We start from the raw sequence: 19,305 nt of genomic DNA on the forward strand, positions 1-19,305 counted from the left end.
TCAGTTTAACATACACAGAAATCTGTAGTTAAAGAGAAAGGGGCTACCAGGTTGGAAATCGGCAGCATATGTTAAAGCCTGAGGATGAGAAGAGAAGGAGGGCCAGAAAATGAAACTCTAGAAAATGTTGACATTCAGCAATGAGCCAAGGAGAGGAAATCCTATGAGAAATAGTGACCATTGGAAGAACTCAAGAGAGAGTGAGTGCCATTATAAATACCGAAAAAGAAGAGAGACTTTTTAAAAATGTGTGAATTAGAGAACATTTATATAGTGGAGTGTTATAAATAGTATATAGTAATTTAAGAATAGTGTTTGTAAGGAGTATTAAATGGATGTGGGAAGAGACTTAGGATATAATATTATCTGGATAACTAGTAAAATGCCAGTTTTATAAAAATAAACATGTATGTATTATACATATGCAGAGAAGGAAATCCTCAGATGCAGAATTATAAATGATTCACATTTTCTTTATGTTTAAATAAATTTTCTATAATGTGCATATATTATGACAGAAAAAATACATATATAAATTAAGTGTAAATTAAGTGGATTCAGTCAAAACTAATTTAATTTAATTTCCAGTGGAAATGTTAAATGCAGAAATCACTCAAAAGAGTTTATTTGAATTGTGTAGCAGGAAGTCATTGGTGACTTCAGAAAATTTTCATCATAATGGGATCAGAAACTAGATTGTGGTGAGCTAAAAAGTGACTGGGAAGCAGGAAAATTGAGATGATGAATATAAAAAGCACATGTTTAATAAGCCAATAGAAAGGCATTTGACAGGGGAGTGGGACTAGAGTTTTTTTAAGGGAGGAACTTGAAGCATGCTTGTATGCTAAAGGAAGAGAAAGTATATAAACTATGTTCAAAATGAGTCTGTTTGTGTTTGGGTACGACCATTTGCAGTATAGTAACTGAACCTGCCTGAGTGCAAAGAGTTTGATTAAGATCTGTTCATTAATATACAACACATTTGTCGAATTCAGAAAAAGCGATCTCAAATATCTTACTTTGTATGTGTTTGGTATGTATACAGACATATGTTGAAATGGATTGACGGTTTGTAGAAGAAAAATTTGGTTTGGGGTTTAGCTAACCTCCAAAGCAGTGATTAAAAAGAAAACCCTCTTAAATGAGTAATTCAAAGATAGCTGGGTCTCTATTTTGAATAATTATGTTTGGGGCTTAAATGCTTCCTTCTGTTCTCACTGAAGATACATTTCAAGTTGGCATAGGAAAATGCCAGGGTTTGTTACCACAGTTTATCATCAAGAAATGATCAGTATTTGCCAAAAGAAATAAAGTAGCACCTGGATGTTCCTTGGTAAGCTGATAATGTAGTCATAGTCATTCTTTAAACTTAGTACATTAAATGATAAACAGGGAATCCTGCAAAACCTGGCAGCTATATATGGAGGCAGGCCCAGCTCTTCAAGAGGAGGGAAGCCAAGAAACAAAGAGGAAGAGGTATGCCTCCCGCATGTTCGCTACCTCCATCACATAGCCGTTTTTGAATTTATTGCCTTCTTTTCTTGCATGGTTTAAATTCTTAACAATTATTTGAAGATTTTGTAGGTCTAGAGGGACCTGTTAATATATTTTTGACTGACATACTGTGTCTTAATTTGCCCCATAACTTATTCAGTATTATGATTTCAATTTCTTTTCTTTTGATTAAATTAAAAATTTATAATTTTGTGATGTATTTCTTCCTTTTCAGAAATAAATTGTTCTAGATTAAACACTTGAAAGCTAATATTACGTTTCCATTAACCAGATTTCAGAACTTTTATTTCTTGTATTCAAATTAACACTGTTCATTAAATTTTAGAAAATTTATCAGTAAAAATGTCAATAGCTTTACTTTTACATTAATATGTAGGGGTTTTTGCCTCTTTCTAGGTTTATCTGGCACGACTGAGGCAAATAAGACTACAGAATTTCAATGAGCGCCAGCAAATTAAAGCCAAACTTCGTGGTGAAAAGGTAGGTTGAAAAGCAATTTTTTCAAAGAAATTGAATGATATTGTAATAGATTAACATTTAAAATGCTGTGCCATTAACACCACCACCAATAAAAACTGATGACAGTGGAAGTTGAAAGATCAGAAAACTACACATAAAGTAAATCTTATGTATATGATTTCAGATTAGTAAGACCATTTGTTCCAGAAGAATTCAGAGAAGAAAATATAACTAGTATTCATGGGACGATTAAATGCATTTTATATCATTATCTTTTTGTTCCATTGTTCTTAAAGGCTTGATAGTTGTAGAGAGTTCAGTTGTAGCTTTAGGAGAAAACTAACAGCCTTAAATGATTTCCATTTTATATTTTATATTTTAGTTTATTCATTGTTATCTTTCACAGAACTCTGTGCTCAATTTGATGATTCTATCCTAAGTGATTTGTCTGTCTACTTATTTTGTAGAAAGAAGCCAATCGTTGTGAAGGACAAGAAGGAAGTGAAGAGGCTGACATGAGGCGCAAAAAAATCGAATCACTGAAGGTATAGACTAGAAATGATACAGGTTTTCTTAGAGAACACTGAAAGCTCAGATAGAAAATTGTGTTTCTAAGTTTTGCAGTTAAATCACTTTATTCTCTTCCTTTAATTTTTCTTTCCTCTTTATCTTCTACTTTTTGGTTTCTAAAAATAGTATTTTTCTCTTTTTGTGTTATTTTTATGAGGATAGATAAAACCATGGCATAAATACATGAAACTATCATACAAGTAATCTTGAAAAAAATGGTAGCCTTAAAAATGAAAAATACACAGATATACATTTCCAAGAAGGTAAATGAAGTCTATGTATAATTGTTTTAAATTTTTACATTTTAATTTCCATTCAAATATACCTGCATTTATTTTCACTCAGCAAATATTTATTGAACACCTGCTGTATGTCAAGGCTGGTTCTAGGTGCAAGAGATTTAGAGTGAGCTTACATCTTTATTCTAAGACCACATGCACACTTCTTTTTTGGCTAATAAGTAAATACCTTCATAGACCTGGCCAAAAAAAAGAAAAAAAAAACCCTATGCCCTTATATCTGGTAACTCATTTTGTTGTTTGTTTTTATTTTTAGGCCCACGCAAATGCACGTGCTGCTGTACTAAAAGAACAACTAGAGCGAAAGAGAAAGGAAGCTTATGAGAGAGAAAAGAAAGTGTGGGAAGAGCATGTAAGATTTAGCTCATATTCTTCATCCTGGTTGTGTTAACATTTTTATAGCTCTTCTTGGGTAGTACATCAGTATTATGATTTTCTAATTCTTTTTATTTTCTGTTTTTTTCATTCTCATTCTCTCTCGCCCTTTGTCTTTACCTCTCTTTCTCAGTCTGTCTCTCTCTGTCTCTCGCATTTAAGAATAATCTGTATGGAAGTTATCTGGGAGATTGATCTGAAGTCAGAACCTAATTTATTTTATGTTTAAATTTTTAATTATTGCCAAGTAGCTTATCAAAATTCCCAGCATAGTTGAATGACTACATCGTCCTTCTGCCACTGATTTATAATGCTACTTGTATAATGCTACTTATTAAATTCCTATAAGTACCAATGAATGAATTTATAGCAAGTATGAATCAAGCTATATCTTCCTTTGGGCTTTCTCCTTTGCTCCATTACTCTGTCTTTTCTGCCAGTACCTTAATGTATTGGTAATTACAGATTTAGAGTATGCTTTAATTTCTGTAGAATGCTTTCCTCATTTCCCCTTTACTCCTTTCTACACTTATTATTCTTAGTTATTTGCTCTTTTTCTTTATCAGATAAATTTTTAGGGTAATTCTTGTTCCTTTTCCTTTTCTTTCAATCCTCTTATCATTTTGGTTAGTATTATATTAAACCTACAAGTTAACTTAAGAAGAACTGACATAGTTATAATAGTTTTTATACATGAACTCGTTAGAGTTCTACATTTATTCAGTTTCTTTTCTGTTACACAAATTTTGATCATTTTTCACACTTACCTGTTATAGTTTCTAATTTCATTTCAATCTTTAAAGGTCTTTTTCCTAACAGAATATTACTACTATTTGCAGACATTTTGGATTTTTGCTTATCCTCTTATCTAGTAAGTTTTCCTGTTCTGCCAATTTTCAGTTAATTTTCTGAGTTTTAGCACACAACTAGATCATTGGCAAATAGTTATGATACGCATTATAGTAACAACAGTTCCTATAGTTTATTGCTTATTGTATGCCAGGCATATTGTAACCACTCTACTGTTGACCCATGAACAACGTGGTGGTTGGGGCACTGGCCCCGTGCACAGTCAAAAATTCACATATAACATTTGACTTCCACAGACTTTACCACTGATAGCCTACTGTTGATCTGCAGTCTTGCCAGTAACATAGAGTAACATATTTTTTGTACATTATATGTATTATATACTGTATTCTTACAACAAAGCTAGAAAAAAAATGTTATTAAGAAAATCATAAGAAAAAGAAAATATATTTACTATTCTTTTGTTTTTCGAGATGGAGTCTTGCACTGTTGCCTGGGCTGGAGTGCAGTGGCACGATCTCGGCTCACTGCAACCTCCGCCTCCCAGGTTCAAGCAATTTTTCTTGCCTCAGCCTCCCACGTAGCTGGGATTACAGGTACCCACCATGACGCCCAGCTAATTTTTTGTATTTTTGGTAGAGATGGGGTTTCACTATGTTGGTCAGGCTAGTCTCGAACTCCTGACCTTGTGATGCACCCACTTTGGCCTCCCAAAGTTCTGGGATTATAGGAGTAAACCACCACACCTGGTCTATATTTACTATTCTTTAAATGGAAGTGGATCATCATAAAGGTCTTCATCCTCCTTATCTTCAGGTGGAATAGTCTGAGGAAGGAGAAGTAAGAAGGTAGGTCTTGCTGTCTCGGGTGGCAAAAGCAGAAAAAAAATCCGTGTGTAAGTGGACTTGTGCTGGTCAAACCTGTGTCGTTCAAGGATTAACAATATATATTTTTTAATCCTTACAACTTTACAAAGTAAGGATAGAAAGTCTAAAATAATTATATAAGATCATATTTCCAACTGAGGGCAGAACAAACATTTGAACTTGGATCTGCCCAATGTTGAAGTCTTTTTCTTATGCTGTTTCCCCTGCTTTCTGTAAGTTATGCCTTAAAAAAAAATTTTTTTTTTTACTTTTAATTTTTGTAAGTACATAGTAGATGAATATATTTATGGGATACATGAGTTATTTTAATACAGAATGCATACTAATCACATTAGAGAAAATGGGATATCTGTCACCTCAAGCATTTATCCTTTCTTTGCATTTTGAACAGTCCAGTTAATACTTTTAGTTATTTTTAAGTGTACAGTAAAGTATTGTTGACTGTAGTCACACTGTTGTGCTGTCAAATACTGGATCTTACTGATTTTATCTAACAGTATTTTTGTACCCATTAACCATTCCTACTTTCATGCACCCACTACCCTTACCAGCTTTTGGTAACTATGGTGTTCTGTTTCCATGAATTCAATTGTTTTAATTCTTTCAATTTCCACAAATAAGTGAGAACCTGCACAGTTTGTCTTTCTGTGCCTGGCTTACTTCACCTAACGTAATAGAACTCCAGTTCCATTCATGTTGTTTCAGATGGCAGGATCTCATTCTGTTTTATGGCTGAAGAGTACTCCATGGTGTATATGTCCCACATTTTCTTTATTCATTCATCTGTTGATAGACAATTAAGTTGCTTCCAGATCTTGGCTATTGTGAATAGTGCTGCAATAAACATGGGAGTGCAGATATCTCTGATATACTGATTTCCTTTCTTTTGGGTATATACGTAGCAGTGGGATTGCTAGATCATATGGTTAGTTCTATTTTTAGGTTTTTGAGGAACTTCAAAACGGTTCTCCATAGTGGCTGTAATAGTTTACAATCCCACCAACAGTGTATGAGTGTAAGAGGATTCCTGTTTCTCCACATAGTTGCCAGCATTTGTTATTGCCTGTCCTTTTGATAAAAGCCATTTTAACTGCAGTGAGATGATATCTCATTGTCATTTTGATTTGCATTTCTCTGATGATAAGTGATGTTGAGCACTTTTTCATATACCTGTTTTCCATTTATATGTCATCTTTTTAGAAATGTCTATTCAGATCTTTTGCTCATTTTTTAATTGGATTATTAGATTTTTCCTATTGAATGGTTTAAGCTCCTTATATATTCTGGTTATGAATCCCTTGTCAGATGGGTAGTTTGCAAATGTTTTCTCTCCTTCCATGGGTTTTTTCTTCTCTGTGTTGATAGTTTCCTTTGCTGTGCAGAAGTTTTTTAACTATATATGATCCCATCTGTCCATTTTTGCTTAGGCTGCCTGTGCTTATGGGGTACTACTCAAGAAATCTTTGCCTAGGCCAGTGTCCTAGAGAGTTTCTCCAGTGTTTTTTTTTTTTTTTTTTTTTTTTAGTAGTTTCATAGTTTGAGGCCTTAGATTTTAATCCATTTTTTAATCCATTTTGATTTGATTTTTGTATGCAGCAAAAGATAGGAGTCTAGTTTCATTCTTCTGCATATGGATATCCAGTTTTCCCAGCACCATCTATTGAAGACACTGTCTTTTCTCCAATGTATATTCCTGGAACATTTCAAAAATGAGTTCATTGTAGATGTATGGATTTATTTCTAGGTTCTCTATTCTGTTCCACTGGTCTATGTGTCTGCTTTTATGCCAGTACCATCTGTTTTGGTTACTATAGCTCTGTAGTATAATTTTAGGTCAGGTAACGTGATTCCTACAGTTTTGTTCTTTTTGCTCAGGATAACGTTGGCTTTTCTGGGTCTTTTGTAGTTCCATATGAATATTAGAGGAGTTGGTTTTTTTTTAATTTTTTACAAAAAAATAACAGTGGTAATTGGATAGAAATTGAATTGATTCTGTAGATTGCTCTGGGCAGTATGGACTTTTTTTCTTTTATTGTACTTTAGGTTCTGGGGTACATGTGCATATCATGCAGGGTTATTGCATAGGTACATACATGGTAAGGTGGTTTACTGCCTCTATCCCTCCCATCACCTATATCTGTCATTTCTCCCCATGTTATCCCCCCCAACCTCCCCATCCCTTGCTGTCCCTCCCCTAGCCTCCCCCCAACAGACCCCAGTGTGTGATGCTCCCCTCCCTGTGTCCGTGTGTTCTCATTGTTCAACACCCACCTAGGATTGAGAACATACAGTGTTTGATTTTCTATTCTTGTGTCAGTTTGCTGAGAATGATGGTTTCCAGATTCATCCATGTCCCTACAAAGGACATGAACTCATTCTTTTTTATGGCTGCATAGTATTCCATGGTGTATATGTGCCACATTTTCCATGTCCAGTCTATCATTGATGGACATTTGAGTTGGTTCCAGATCTTTGCTATTGTAAACAGTGCCACAATAAACATACATGTGCATGTGTCTTTATAATAGAATGATGTATAATCCTTTGGGAATATATCCAGTATTGGGATTGCTGGGTCAAATGGAATTTCTATTTCTAGATCCTTGAGGAATCACCACACTGTCTTCTACAATGGTTGAAGTAATTTACATTCCCACCAACAGTGTAAAAGTGATCCTATTTCTCCACATCGTCTCCACCATCTGTTGTCTCCAGACTTTTAATAATCGCCATTCTAATGCGTGAGATGGTATCTCATTGTGGTTTTAATTTTCATTTCTCTAATGACCAGTGATGATGAGCATTTTTTCATCTGTTTGTTGGCCTCATATATGTCTTCTTTTTAAAAGTGTCTGTTCATATCATTCACCCACTTTTGAATGGGTTTGTTCGTTTTTTTCTTGTAAATCTGTTTTCGTTCTTTGTAGATTCTGGATATTAGCCCTTTGTCAGGTGGGAAGATTGCAAAAATTTTTTCCCATTCTGTTGGTTGCCGGTTCACTCTTATGATTGTTTATTTTGCTGTACAGAAGCTCTGGAGTTTAATTAGATGCCATTTGTCTATTTTGGCTTTTGTTGCCAATGCTTTTGGTGTTTTATCCATGAAGTTCTTGCCTATGCCTATGTCCTGAATGGTTTTGCCTAGGTTTTCTTCTAGGGTTTTTATGGTGTTAGGTCTTACATTTAAGTCTTTAATCCATCTGGAGTTAATTTTCGTGTAAGGTGTTAGGAAGAGGTCCAGTTTCTGCTTTCTGCATATGGCTAGCCAGTTTTCCCAACACCATTTATAAAACAGGGAATCCTTTCCCCATTGCTTGTTTTTGTTGGGTTTGTCAAAGATCAGATGGTTGTAGATGTGTGGCATTGCCTTCGAGGCGTCTACTGTGTTCCATTGGTCTATATCTCTGTTTTGGTACCAGTACCATGCTGTTTTGATTACTGTAGCCTTGTAGTATGGTTTGAAGTCAGGTAGCATGATGCCACCAGCTTTATTCTTTTTGCTTAGGACTGTCTTGGCTATGCCTTCTCTCTTTTGGTTCCATACGAAGTTTAAGGTGGTTTTTTACAGTTCTGTGAAGAAGGTCTTTCATAGCTTGATGGGGATAGCATTGAATGTATAAATTACCTTGGGCAGTATTGCCATTTTCACAATATTGATTCTTCCTAACCATGACCGTGGAATGTTTTTCCATCTGTTTGTGTCCTCTCTTATTTCGTTGAGCAGTAGTTTGTAGTTCTCCTTGAAGAGGTCCTTTACGTTCCTTGTTAGTTGTATTCCTAGGTATTTTATTCTCTTTGTAGCAATTGTGAATGGCAGTTCGTGCTTGATTTGGCTCTCTTTAAGTCTGTTATTGGTGTATAGGAATGCTTGTGATTTTTGCACATTGATTTTGTATCCTGAGACTTTGCTGAAGTTGCTTATCAGTTTCAGGAGATTTGGGGCTGAGACGATGGGGTCTTCTAAATATACAATCATGTCATCTGCAAATAGAGACCATTTGACTTCCTCTTTTCCTAATTGAATACCCTTTATTTCTTTTTCTTGCCTGATTGCTCTGGCTAGAACTTCCAATCCTGTATTGAATAGGAGTGGTGAGAGAGGGCATCCTTGTCTAGTGCCAGATTTCATAGAGAATGCTTCCAGTTTTTGCCCATTCAGTATGATATTGGCTGTGGGTTTGTCAAAAATTGCTTTTATTATTTTGAGATATGTTCCATTGATACCTAGTTTATTGAGAGTTTTTAGCATAAAGGGCTGTTGAATTTTGTTGAAGGCCTTCTCTGCAGCTATTGAGATCATCATGGTTTTTGTCTTTGGTTCTGTTTATGTGGTGAATTACATTTATAGGCTTGCGTATGTTGGACCAACCTTGCATCCCTGGGATGAAGCCTACTTGATCGTGATGGATAAGCTTTTTGATGTGCTGCTGTAATCGGTTTGCCAGTATTTTATCGAAGATTTTTGCATCTATGTTCATCATGGATATTGGCCTGAAGTTTTCTTTTTTGGTTGAGTCTCTGCTGGGTTTTGTTATCAGGATGATGTTGGTTTCATAAAATGATTTGGGAAGAATTTCCTCCTTTTGTATTGTTTGAAATAGTTTCAGAAGGACTGGTACCAACTCCTCTTTGTATGTCTGGTAGAATTTGGCTGTGAACCCGTCTAGACCTGGACTTTTTTTTTCGATTGGTAGGCTATTAATTGCTGCCTCAACTTCAGTCCTTGTTACTGATCTATTCAGGGTTTCAACTTCTTCCTGGTTTAGTCTTGGGAGGGTGCAAGTGTCCAGGAATTTGTCTGTTTCTTCCAGATTTACTGGTTTATGTGCACAGAGTTGTTTGTAGTAATCTCTGATGGTAGTTTATATTTCTGAGGAATCGGTGGTGATATCCCCTTTATCGTTTTTTTATTGCATCTAATTTATTCTTCTTTCTTTTCTTTTTTATTAATCTGGCTAGCAGTCTATTTTGTTGATCTTTTCAAAAAACCAGCTCCTGGATTTATTGATTTTTTTTGAAGGGTTTTTTTGTGTCTCAATCTTCTTCAGTTCTGCTCTGATATTCATTATTTCTTGTCTCCTGCTAGCTTTTGTGATTTTTTTGATCTTGCTCCTTTAGCTCTTTCCATTTTGATGATAGGGTGTTGATTTTACATCTTTCCTTGCTTCTCATGTAGGCATTTATTGCTATAAATTTCCCTCTAGACACTGCTTTAAATGTGTCCCAGAGATTCTGGTACGTTGTGTCTTCATTCTCATTAGTTTCGAAGAACATCTTTATTTCTGCCCTCATTTCATTGTTTATCCGGTTGACATTCAGGAGCCAGTTGTTCTGTTTCCATGAAGTTGTGCAGTTCTGAGTTAGTTTCTTAATCCTGAGTTCTAATTTGATGGTACTGTGATCTGAGAGACTTGTTTGTTATGATTTCCATTCTTTTGCATTTGCCAAGGAGTGATTTACTTCCAATTATGTGGTCAATTTTAGAGTAGGTGTGATGTGGTGCTGAGAAGAATGTATATTCTATGGATTTGGGGTGTAGGGTTCTGTAGATGTCTATTAGGTCTACCTGGTTCAGATCTGAGTTCAAGTCCTGGATATCCTTGTTAATTTTCTGTCTCGTTGATCTAATATTGACAATGGAGTGTTAAAGTCTCCCACTATTATTGTGTGGGAGTCTAAGTCTCTTTGTAGGTGGTTAAGAACTTGTTTTATATATCTGGGTGCTCTTGTATTGGGTGCGTATATATTTAGGATCATTAGTTCTTCTTGTTGCATTGATCCTTCTACCATTATGTAATGCCCTTCTTTGTCTCTTTTGATATTTGTTGGTTTAAAGTCCATTTTATCAGAGACTAGGATTGCAACCCTGCTTTTTTTTTGCTCTCCGTTTGCTTCCTCCATCCCTTTATTTTGAGCCTGTGTGTGTCCTTGCACATGAGATAGGTTTCCTGAATACAGCATACCCATCGGTCTTGACTTTTTATCCAATTTACCAGTCCATGTCTTTTGACTGGGGCATTTAGCCCATTTACATTTAAGGTTAATATTGTTATGTGTGAATTTGGTCCTGCCATTTTGATCCTAGCCGGTTGTTTTGCCCGTTAGTTGACATAGTTTCTTCATTGTGTCAATGGTCTTTACCATTTGGTATGTTTTTGGAGTGGCTGGTACTGGTTTCTTTTCCATGTTGAGTGCTTCTTTCAGGAGCTCTTCTAAGGCAGTCCTGGTGGTGACAAAATCTCTCAGCAGTTGCTTCTCTGCAAAGGATTTTATTTCTCCTTTGCCTATGAAGCTTAGTCTGGCTGGATATGAAATTCTAGGTTGAAAATTCTTTTCTTTAAGGATGTTGAATATTGGCCCCACTCTCTTCTGGCTTGTAGGGTTTCTGCCAAAAGATACACTGGGAATCTGATGGGTTTCCCTTTGTGGATAACCCAACCTTTCTCTCTTGCTGCCCATAGCATTTTTTCCTTCATTTCAACCCTAGTGAATCTGACAATTATGTGCCTTGGGGTTGCACTTCTTGAGGAATATCTTTGTGGTGTTCTCTGTATTTCCTAGACTTCAGTGTTGGCCTGCCTTGCTAAGTTGGAGAAGTTCTCCTGGATAATATCTTGAAGAGTATTTTCCAGCTTGGATTCATTCTCTCCATCACATTCAGGTACACCTATCAAACATAGATTAGGTCTTTTCACATAATCCCATATTTCTTGGAAGCTTTGTTTATTTCTTTTCACTTTTTTTTCTCTAATCTTACTTTCTTGTTTTATTTCATTGAGTTGATTTTCAGTCTCTAATATCCTTTCTTCTGCTTGATCGATTCACCTATTGAAACTTGTGTATGCTTCGCAAAGTTCTTGTGCTGTGTTTTTCAGCTCCCTCAAGTCGTTTATGTTCTTCTCTAAGCTGGTTATTCTAGTTAGCATTTCGTCTAACCTTTCTTCAAGGTTCTTAGTTTCTTTGCATTGAGTTAGAACATGTTCTTTTAGCTCAGAAAAGTTTGTTATTACCTACCTTCTGAAGCCTACTTCTGTGAATTCATCAGACACACTCTCCATCCAGCTTTGTTCCCTTGTTGCTGAGGAGTTGTGATCCCTTGAAGGAGGAGAGCATTCTGGTTTTTGGTATTTTCATCCCTTTTGTGCTGGTTTCTTCCCTCTTCATGGATTTATCTACCTGTGGTCTTTGAAGTGGGTGGCTTTTGGATGGGGTCTCTGAGTGGACAGTCTTTTTGTTTATGTTGAAGCTATTTCTTTCTGTTTTTTAGTTTTCCTTCTAACAGTCAGGGCTTTCTGCCACAGGACTGCTGGAGGTCCACTCCAGGCCCTGCTTGCCTGGGAATCACTCATGGGGGCTACAAAACAGTAAGGGTTGCTGCCAGTTTCTTCTTCTGTTATCTTCGTCCCAGAAGGGTACCCGCCAGATGTCAGCCAGAGCTCTCCTTTATGAAGTGCCACTTTGGATATACAGGGGTCAGGGAGAAAGTCTGTCTCTTATTAGAGTTCAGATGCTGAGCTGTGAGCTCCGTTGTTCTGTTCAGAGCTGCTGGGCAGGTACATTTAAGTCTGCTGCAGCAGAACTCGTATCTGCCTCTTTTCCCAGCTGCTCTGTCCTGGGAAGGTGGGACTTTATTTATAAGTCTCTGATGTGCTGCTGCCTTTTTTCAGAGATGCCTTGCCCAGCAAGGAGGGAGTCTAGTCACAGTCTGCCAGCAGAGGCATTGCTGAGCTGCTGTGGGCTCTGCCCAGCTGCTGTGTAAATTTCCTTGCAGTTTTGTTTACAGAGGTACAGCTAGGACTGCCTCAGTAATGGCAGTCTGCCTTGGTAATGATGGACTGCCTCGGTAATGGCAGACTGCCTCGGTAATGGCGAACTGCCTCGGTAATGGCGGACTGCCTCGGTAATGGCGGACTGCCTCAGTAGTGGTGGACTGCCTTGGTAATGGCGGATGCCCATCCCCCCACAGAGCTCCACCGTCCTGGGTCAAGCTCAGATTGCTGCACTTGGTGAGAAACTCTCAAGCCAGAGCATTTCAGATTGCTGTTCTTTGTGGGGGTAAGATCCACCAGGCCAGATCACCTGGTTCCCTGCTTTCAGCCCCGTTTTTCAGTTGAATGGGCGACTGTCTCCTAGGCATTCCAGGTGCCAGTTGAAACAGCCACCAGTTGGGTGAGTTTTTGTGCAAAACCCACAGCACTGGCAGCCATGCTGGAAATTCGTGGTGCTTTTCGGCCGGGAAATCTCCTGGTCTGTGGGCAGTAAAAACTGCAGGAGAAACACAGTATCTGAACTGGAGTGCTGGAGTGGCTGGAAAAGACCCTGATGGCCTCCGTTGGGTAGGGAGAGGGGTCCTCCAGGGATTACACCTCCTGGGTGAGACAGCGCCCCACCCTGCCTCAGCTGGCCATTCTTGGGCTACACCCACTGTGCAAGCAGTCCCATTGAGGTGCACCTAGTACCTCGTTTGAAAATGCGGAGTTCACTCACCCTCTGCATAGCTCTCACTGGGAACTGCAATCCAGAGCTGTTCATATTCGGCCATCTTCTGTATATTTAGTATGGACATTTTAATAATACCAAGTCTTCTTTCATAACTGTTGAATGCACTTCTATTTGTGTCATCTATGATTTCCTTCTTCAGTGTTTTGTAGTTCTCCTTGTAGAGAGATCTTTCACCTCCTTGAGTAAATGTATTCCTCAGTATTTTTGTGTGTGAGTGGCTGTTGTAAATGAGATTACATTACTGATTTCATTCTCAGCTTGAATATTATTGGTGTATAGAAATATTACTGATTTTAATGCAGTGACTTTATATCCTGAAACTTTACAGAAGTTGCCCATCAAATCTAGTAGTCTTGGTGGAATTGTTAGGATTTTCCAGGAACAGAATTAAATTGTCCACAAAGAGTTAGTTTGACTTTCTCTTTTCCTATATGGTTGTCTTTTATTTTTTTCTCTTGCCTGATTGCTCTGGCTGGGACTTCCAGTACTATGTTGAATAGGATTGCTAAGAATGGAATCCTTATCTTGTGCTAGCTCTTAGGGAGAATCCTCTAACTTTTTATTCATTCAGTATGATAGTTGGCTGTGGGTTTGTCATAGGTGATTCTTATTATTTTGAGATATCTTCCATTGATGCCTAATTTGTTAAATTTTTTTTATCATAAAAGGGATGTTATATTTTATCAAATGCTTTTTATGTATATATTGAGATGATCATAGTCTTTTTTAAAAATTCTGTTTATGTGTGGAATCGTATTTATCGATTTTTATGTGTTGAACCAACCTTGCATCCCAGGAAGAAAGGACCAAAGGACCTAAAAACAACCAGAAAACAGTGACAAAATGCAGTAGTATGTGCTTACCTATCAATAACAATCCTCAATGTAATTGATTAAGCTCTCCAGTCAAAAGATTTAGATGGATAGAAAAAGAATATTCGGAAGCTGCTTCAAGCTGTTGACTAGGAACATCTCATGCCAGCTCTCCTCAGAAGGAAGATCAAGGTTACTGATAAATAATTAAGTTTTGACAAGAAAATGGAGGGAAGAGAGCCAGGACCTGTTGGAGTACCCATGTGAAGAAGATTGGGTGGAGAGAAAGAAAGAAAGGTTGATATTGACCTTTGAGGAACTCAGAGTTCAACTGAAAGTGTAGGTGGGAGTGTATCTCTGCTCCCTTCACCCCTCTGACAACATGCTGGCTCTCTTTTTGTGTGTTATTGGTGTTTAGGAATGCTTGTGACTTTTGCCCATTGATTTTGTATCCTGAGACTTTGCTGAAGTTGCTTATCAGCTTGAGATTTTGGGCTGAGACGATCGGCTCTTCTAAATACACAATCATGTCATCTGCAAATAGAAGCGATTTGACATCCTCTTTTCCTAACTGAATACCCTTTCTTTCTTTTTCTTGCCTGATTGCTCTCACTAGAACTTCCAATATTATATTGAATAGGAGTGGTGAGAGAGGGCATCCTTGTCTAGTGCCAGTTTTCAAAGGAAATGCTTCCAGTTTTTGCCCATTCAGTGATATTGGCTGTGGGTTTGTCATAAATAGCTTTTATTATTTTGAGATACATTCAAGGCTACAGTAATCAAAACAGCATGGTACTGGTATCAAAACAGAGATATAGACCAGTGGAACAGAACAGAGTCCTCAGAAGTAACACCACACATCTACAACCATCTGCTCTTTGACAAACCTGACAAAAACAAGCAATGCGGAAAGGATTCCCTGTTTAATAAATGGTCTTGGGAAAACTGGCTAGCCATATGCAGAAAGCTGAAACTGGACCCCTTCCTTACACCTTATACAAAAATTAACTCCAGATGGATTAAAGATTTAAACATAAGACCTAACACCATAAAAACTCTAGAAGAAAACCTAGGCAATACCATTCAGGACATAGGCATAGGCAAGGACTTTATGACTAAAACACCAAAAGCAATGGCAACAAAAGCCAAAATAGACAAATGGGACCTAATTAAAGTTAAGAGTTTCTGCACAGGACAAGAAACAATCATTAGAGTGAACCAGCAACCAACAGAATGGGAAAGAATTTTTGCAATCTACCCATCTGACAAAGGGCTAGTATCCAGAATCTACAAAGAACTTAAACAAATTTACAAGAAAAAACAACCCCATCAAAAAGTGGGCAAAGAATATGAACAGACACTTTTCAAAAGAAGGGGTGTGGGGGGCTAGGGGAGAGATAGCAGGTGGTGGGGGGATTGGGAAGTGATAACATTAGGAGAAATACCTAATGTAGATGACAGGATGGATGGATGCAGTAAACCGCCATGGCATGTGTATACCTATGTAACAATCCTGCACGATCTGCATGAGAACCCCAGAACTTAAAGTATAATTTTAAAAATAATAAATAAATAAATATAAAAATAAATAAATATAAAAATTTAGTAAAAAATAGAATTCAGGAGATTCTGTCTTGGTTAGGTCAGATAAAATATTTTGAATATAAATTCTTGTGTATTTTCTCTTTCTATCTTTGTCTTATTTTTAGACTTTTCATGCATGCTTGTAAGGCTCATCCAGGGTATACACACTTACTGCTCTGGCTACCTTGTGTTCTTATTCTTAGACATTCTTATAAAAGCATTATAGCAATATTAGTTAAGAAACTTTATTCAAACACAAATACTTTTATACCATTGGTTCTTCAGAGAGAAGGTTTTGCAAAGTTAAATATGAATTTGGTAAAATTTGGCTATGATATATCTTTAGGCTGTATAAAACTGTGTGTGAAATTACTCTGTATTCAAAATATGAAATTAAGCCATTTAAGAATAATTTCCTAACATACATTACATTCTTACTAATAAGTCAGCACAAAGATGAAAATATGTTTGTTATTGATCTGTGCATCAAGAGTAGGCAGACTGGTGGTTTCATGTGTTTATAAGCCTCGCCTCACTGTTTGGTGAAATTTTGAGTTTTGTCATTTGGTGGCGCTGCTGCTTAATTTTTCAGCACATAGTAAAATTGACACATGAAGTAGAAACAGTTTTACAGTGATAATTGAAAACCTTTTTTGACAATACAAGCAATGTTGAAAAGCCTTCAATTTATGAACCTTGTGAGAAAAATGAGCAAGAAAAAAAGCTGCTAAAGCATTTCTTTTAAGCCTCAATAATGAAACTTTCAGGTCAGTGTTTTATTTTTCTTTTCAAATTTTTATATTTAAAATTGTGATTAAACTTTGAAAGACTGTGCTTTTGTTCGTTTTGTTTTGTTTGTTTTGTTTTGTTTTGTTTTGAGACAGAAGAAGAAATGAGAAGAGATGTGCTCTATGAATCAGGATGGAGTGCAGTGGTGTGTACATGGCTCTCTGCAATTTCGACCTACTGATCTCTGGGGATCTTCCTGCCTCAGCCTGTCTGTAGCTGGGACCCTCAGCACATCACCATGCCCAGCTAATTTTCTTATTTCTTGTAGAAATAAGAAATAAGAAAATTAGCTGGGTCTCAAACTCCTGGGCTCAAGTGTTCCTCCTGCGTCAGCCTCCCAAACACCCAGTGAAGAAATGTGTTTAGAATGAAATATATATTACAGATTTAGCTGGGTGATCCATGGTGTAATAAAATTGGGTCATTGTTCCAAAATTTTATATTTTTCTCTTATATGAAACTTTACGTTATTTTCCTGGTTTGGTTAATTTTTGTGATTTGTCATATTCAACTTTCCATATTAAAGGCTTAGTGTAGTGGTTTATCTTTCAAAAATTAGTAGTATATTACCATCTTTTATCTAAAGGTCGAGTTAATATTGAACAGCCTTAAGGTTCTGATTACAAATAATATATCCATGATGTTTATGCAGAAGGCCCAATTTAACTGTAGTAGTAAGTTGCTTATGTATGTGACATTAGCTTATAATGGTGTTGCCACATCGCAGTAGTCATAAATTTTCAGTAACTTAGTTTTCTTTTTTAAGTGATTGTAAGAGTCAGTAATCAGTCTTTGTTCATTCATTTAGATTTTGTGTCTGAATTTGTCTGTTTAGGTTCTTCTAATCTGTTTGGTTTAGTTGACCCAGAGGAGAGATCAGTATGCATATAATTATAGACCATAAGCATTTACTGAAGGCTGCTGAAGATCATTATTATAAAAGTGCCAGTAAATTTGTGTCTCAAAATGCCTAAATTTTAATTTCTGATCATGCTTAAGGTAGGAGGTTTTTGTTTTTAGTCTACATTCTAAAGATCAGAAACTTGCATTCTAAAACTTAATACGTTTCATCAGGAACTAAAACCAGCCTTTTACTGTTTAAGCCAAATAACCTTATTTAATGGAAACCAAATAAATAACAATTGCTACTATTTATCAGGTACACAGCTGTGTACTTTACATAAATTATCCCATGTAATCCCTATGGCAGAGAGGCAATGAGTACAGCATTTCTATTTTAGAGAAAAACTCTGAGTTTCAGACAAGATAAAGACAATGAAAAATCACAGGACTGGTGAGTGCTTTGGGATTTGAATGTAGAATTGTCCTACATCTGTATTTTATGGCTACTTGAACAGTGAATGGCTGACCATTGGCTACTCTGCAAAGGCTGTTCTCACTGGCGCCCCTCTTGGCTTTACACAGTTAGTTCTTTCTATATTTTTTGTTTGTTTCATTCTTCCCCAGATGATTTAGTACACATCTCTTTATTTTTTTCCTCTGTAACATACTGATTGATTTATATGTTCTTTTTTCTTTTCTAATTTACAATCCCTTCAGAGAAAATATTATGTCTAATTCATTTTGGATATCATTATCCAGAACTGTGCTTGACACTTAATAGCTATTAATACATGTTTTCATTTATCAGTAAATTAATTTTTATCAAATATTATCGATTTGTCTTCTTACAGAAATCATGTCAGATTGATGTATTGAAATAGCAGGCAGGCGAGGTGGCCTACGCCTGTAATCCCAGCACTCTGGGAGGCCAAGACAGGTGGATCATGAGGTCAGGAGTTCAAGACAAACCTGGCCAACATGATGAAACCCCATCTCTACTAAAAATACAAAAATTAGCGAGGCATGGTGGCACACACCTGTAATCCTAGTATGTGGTAGAGAAGTAATGACGGATTTAAATTAAAATGGCAGAATTTGTATATTCAAATTATATTTCTTTTAAATAATCAACTAGAGAAATAGCATCTTTGTTTTAAAAATACTGCTAATATTCAGAACAGCTTTGGAGCTTGCTTTTATTCCCTCAATGTATGAAGCCTTATTTGAATTTATATTCTATAGTAATTAAAACAAAGTTTCAAAATATTTTGATAGAATCTTTCAAGGTGAGAGAGAATACTGTTACTTGAGCTCTAGATATTTGTAAAAGTTATTTATAGTAACATCTTAAACATCAATATACTTTTTCAGTAATGCTCAACTGTGGGACTAAAGCAATGTTTTTATTCTTTTTTGAACAAAATAAATACAGGCATACCTTGTGTTATTGTGGTTCACAAATAGTGCATTTCTTACAAATTGAAATTTTGTGACAACCCTCATCAAGCAAGTCTGTCGGTATCATTTTCCTAACAGCTTTTGCTCATTTATGTCTTTGTGTCACATTTTTGTAGTATTTCAAACTTTTTCATTATTATCATTATATCTTTGATGTTACTGTTGTCATTGTTTTGAGGCACCACAGGCTGCACCCATATAAGATGGTGAATTTAATTGATGAATATGTTTGTTCTGATTGCTTCACTGACTGGTAGTTCCCCTGTCTCTCTCCTCAGACCTTCTTATTCCATAAGACAAACTAATACTGAACTTAGGACAATTAATGACCTATAGTGGCCTCTAAGTATTCAAATGAAAGAAAGAGTTGCATGTCTCTCACTTGAAATCAGGATTAAGCTT

At 36.4% G+C, this 19,305-nt stretch overlaps 1 protein-coding gene across 9 annotated transcripts in view; it reads left to right on the forward strand.

The window, feature by feature from the left end:
* Positions 1–19,305, forward strand: part of NEK1 (NIMA related kinase 1) — a 225,860-nt gene that overhangs the window by 106,299 nt on the left and 100,256 nt on the right. For 6 of the 9 annotated variants that reach the window (XM_064371000.1, XM_064370999.1, XM_064371003.1 and 3 more), the window contains 4 exons: positions 1,393–1,476; positions 1,912–1,995; positions 2,442–2,519; positions 3,100–3,195. In XM_064371000.1, coding sequence (XP_064227070.1) covers positions 1,393–1,476; positions 1,912–1,995; positions 2,442–2,519; positions 3,100–3,195 — 342 coding nt within the window. The remainder of the gene's footprint in view (positions 1–1,392; positions 1,477–1,911; positions 1,996–2,441; positions 2,520–3,099; positions 3,196–19,305) is intronic. The other 3 variants (XM_064371001.1, XM_064371004.1, XM_064371005.1) reach the window with 1 other exon arrangement.

The sequence above is a fragment of the Aotus nancymaae genome, unplaced genomic scaffold (assembly GCF_030222135.1).
Source record: "Aotus nancymaae isolate 86718 unplaced genomic scaffold, 86718_ANA_hifiasm-v0.15.2.pri h1tg000115l, whole genome shotgun sequence".
In the NCBI taxonomy this organism is placed as follows: Eukaryota; Metazoa; Chordata; class Mammalia; order Primates; family Aotidae; genus Aotus; species Aotus nancymaae.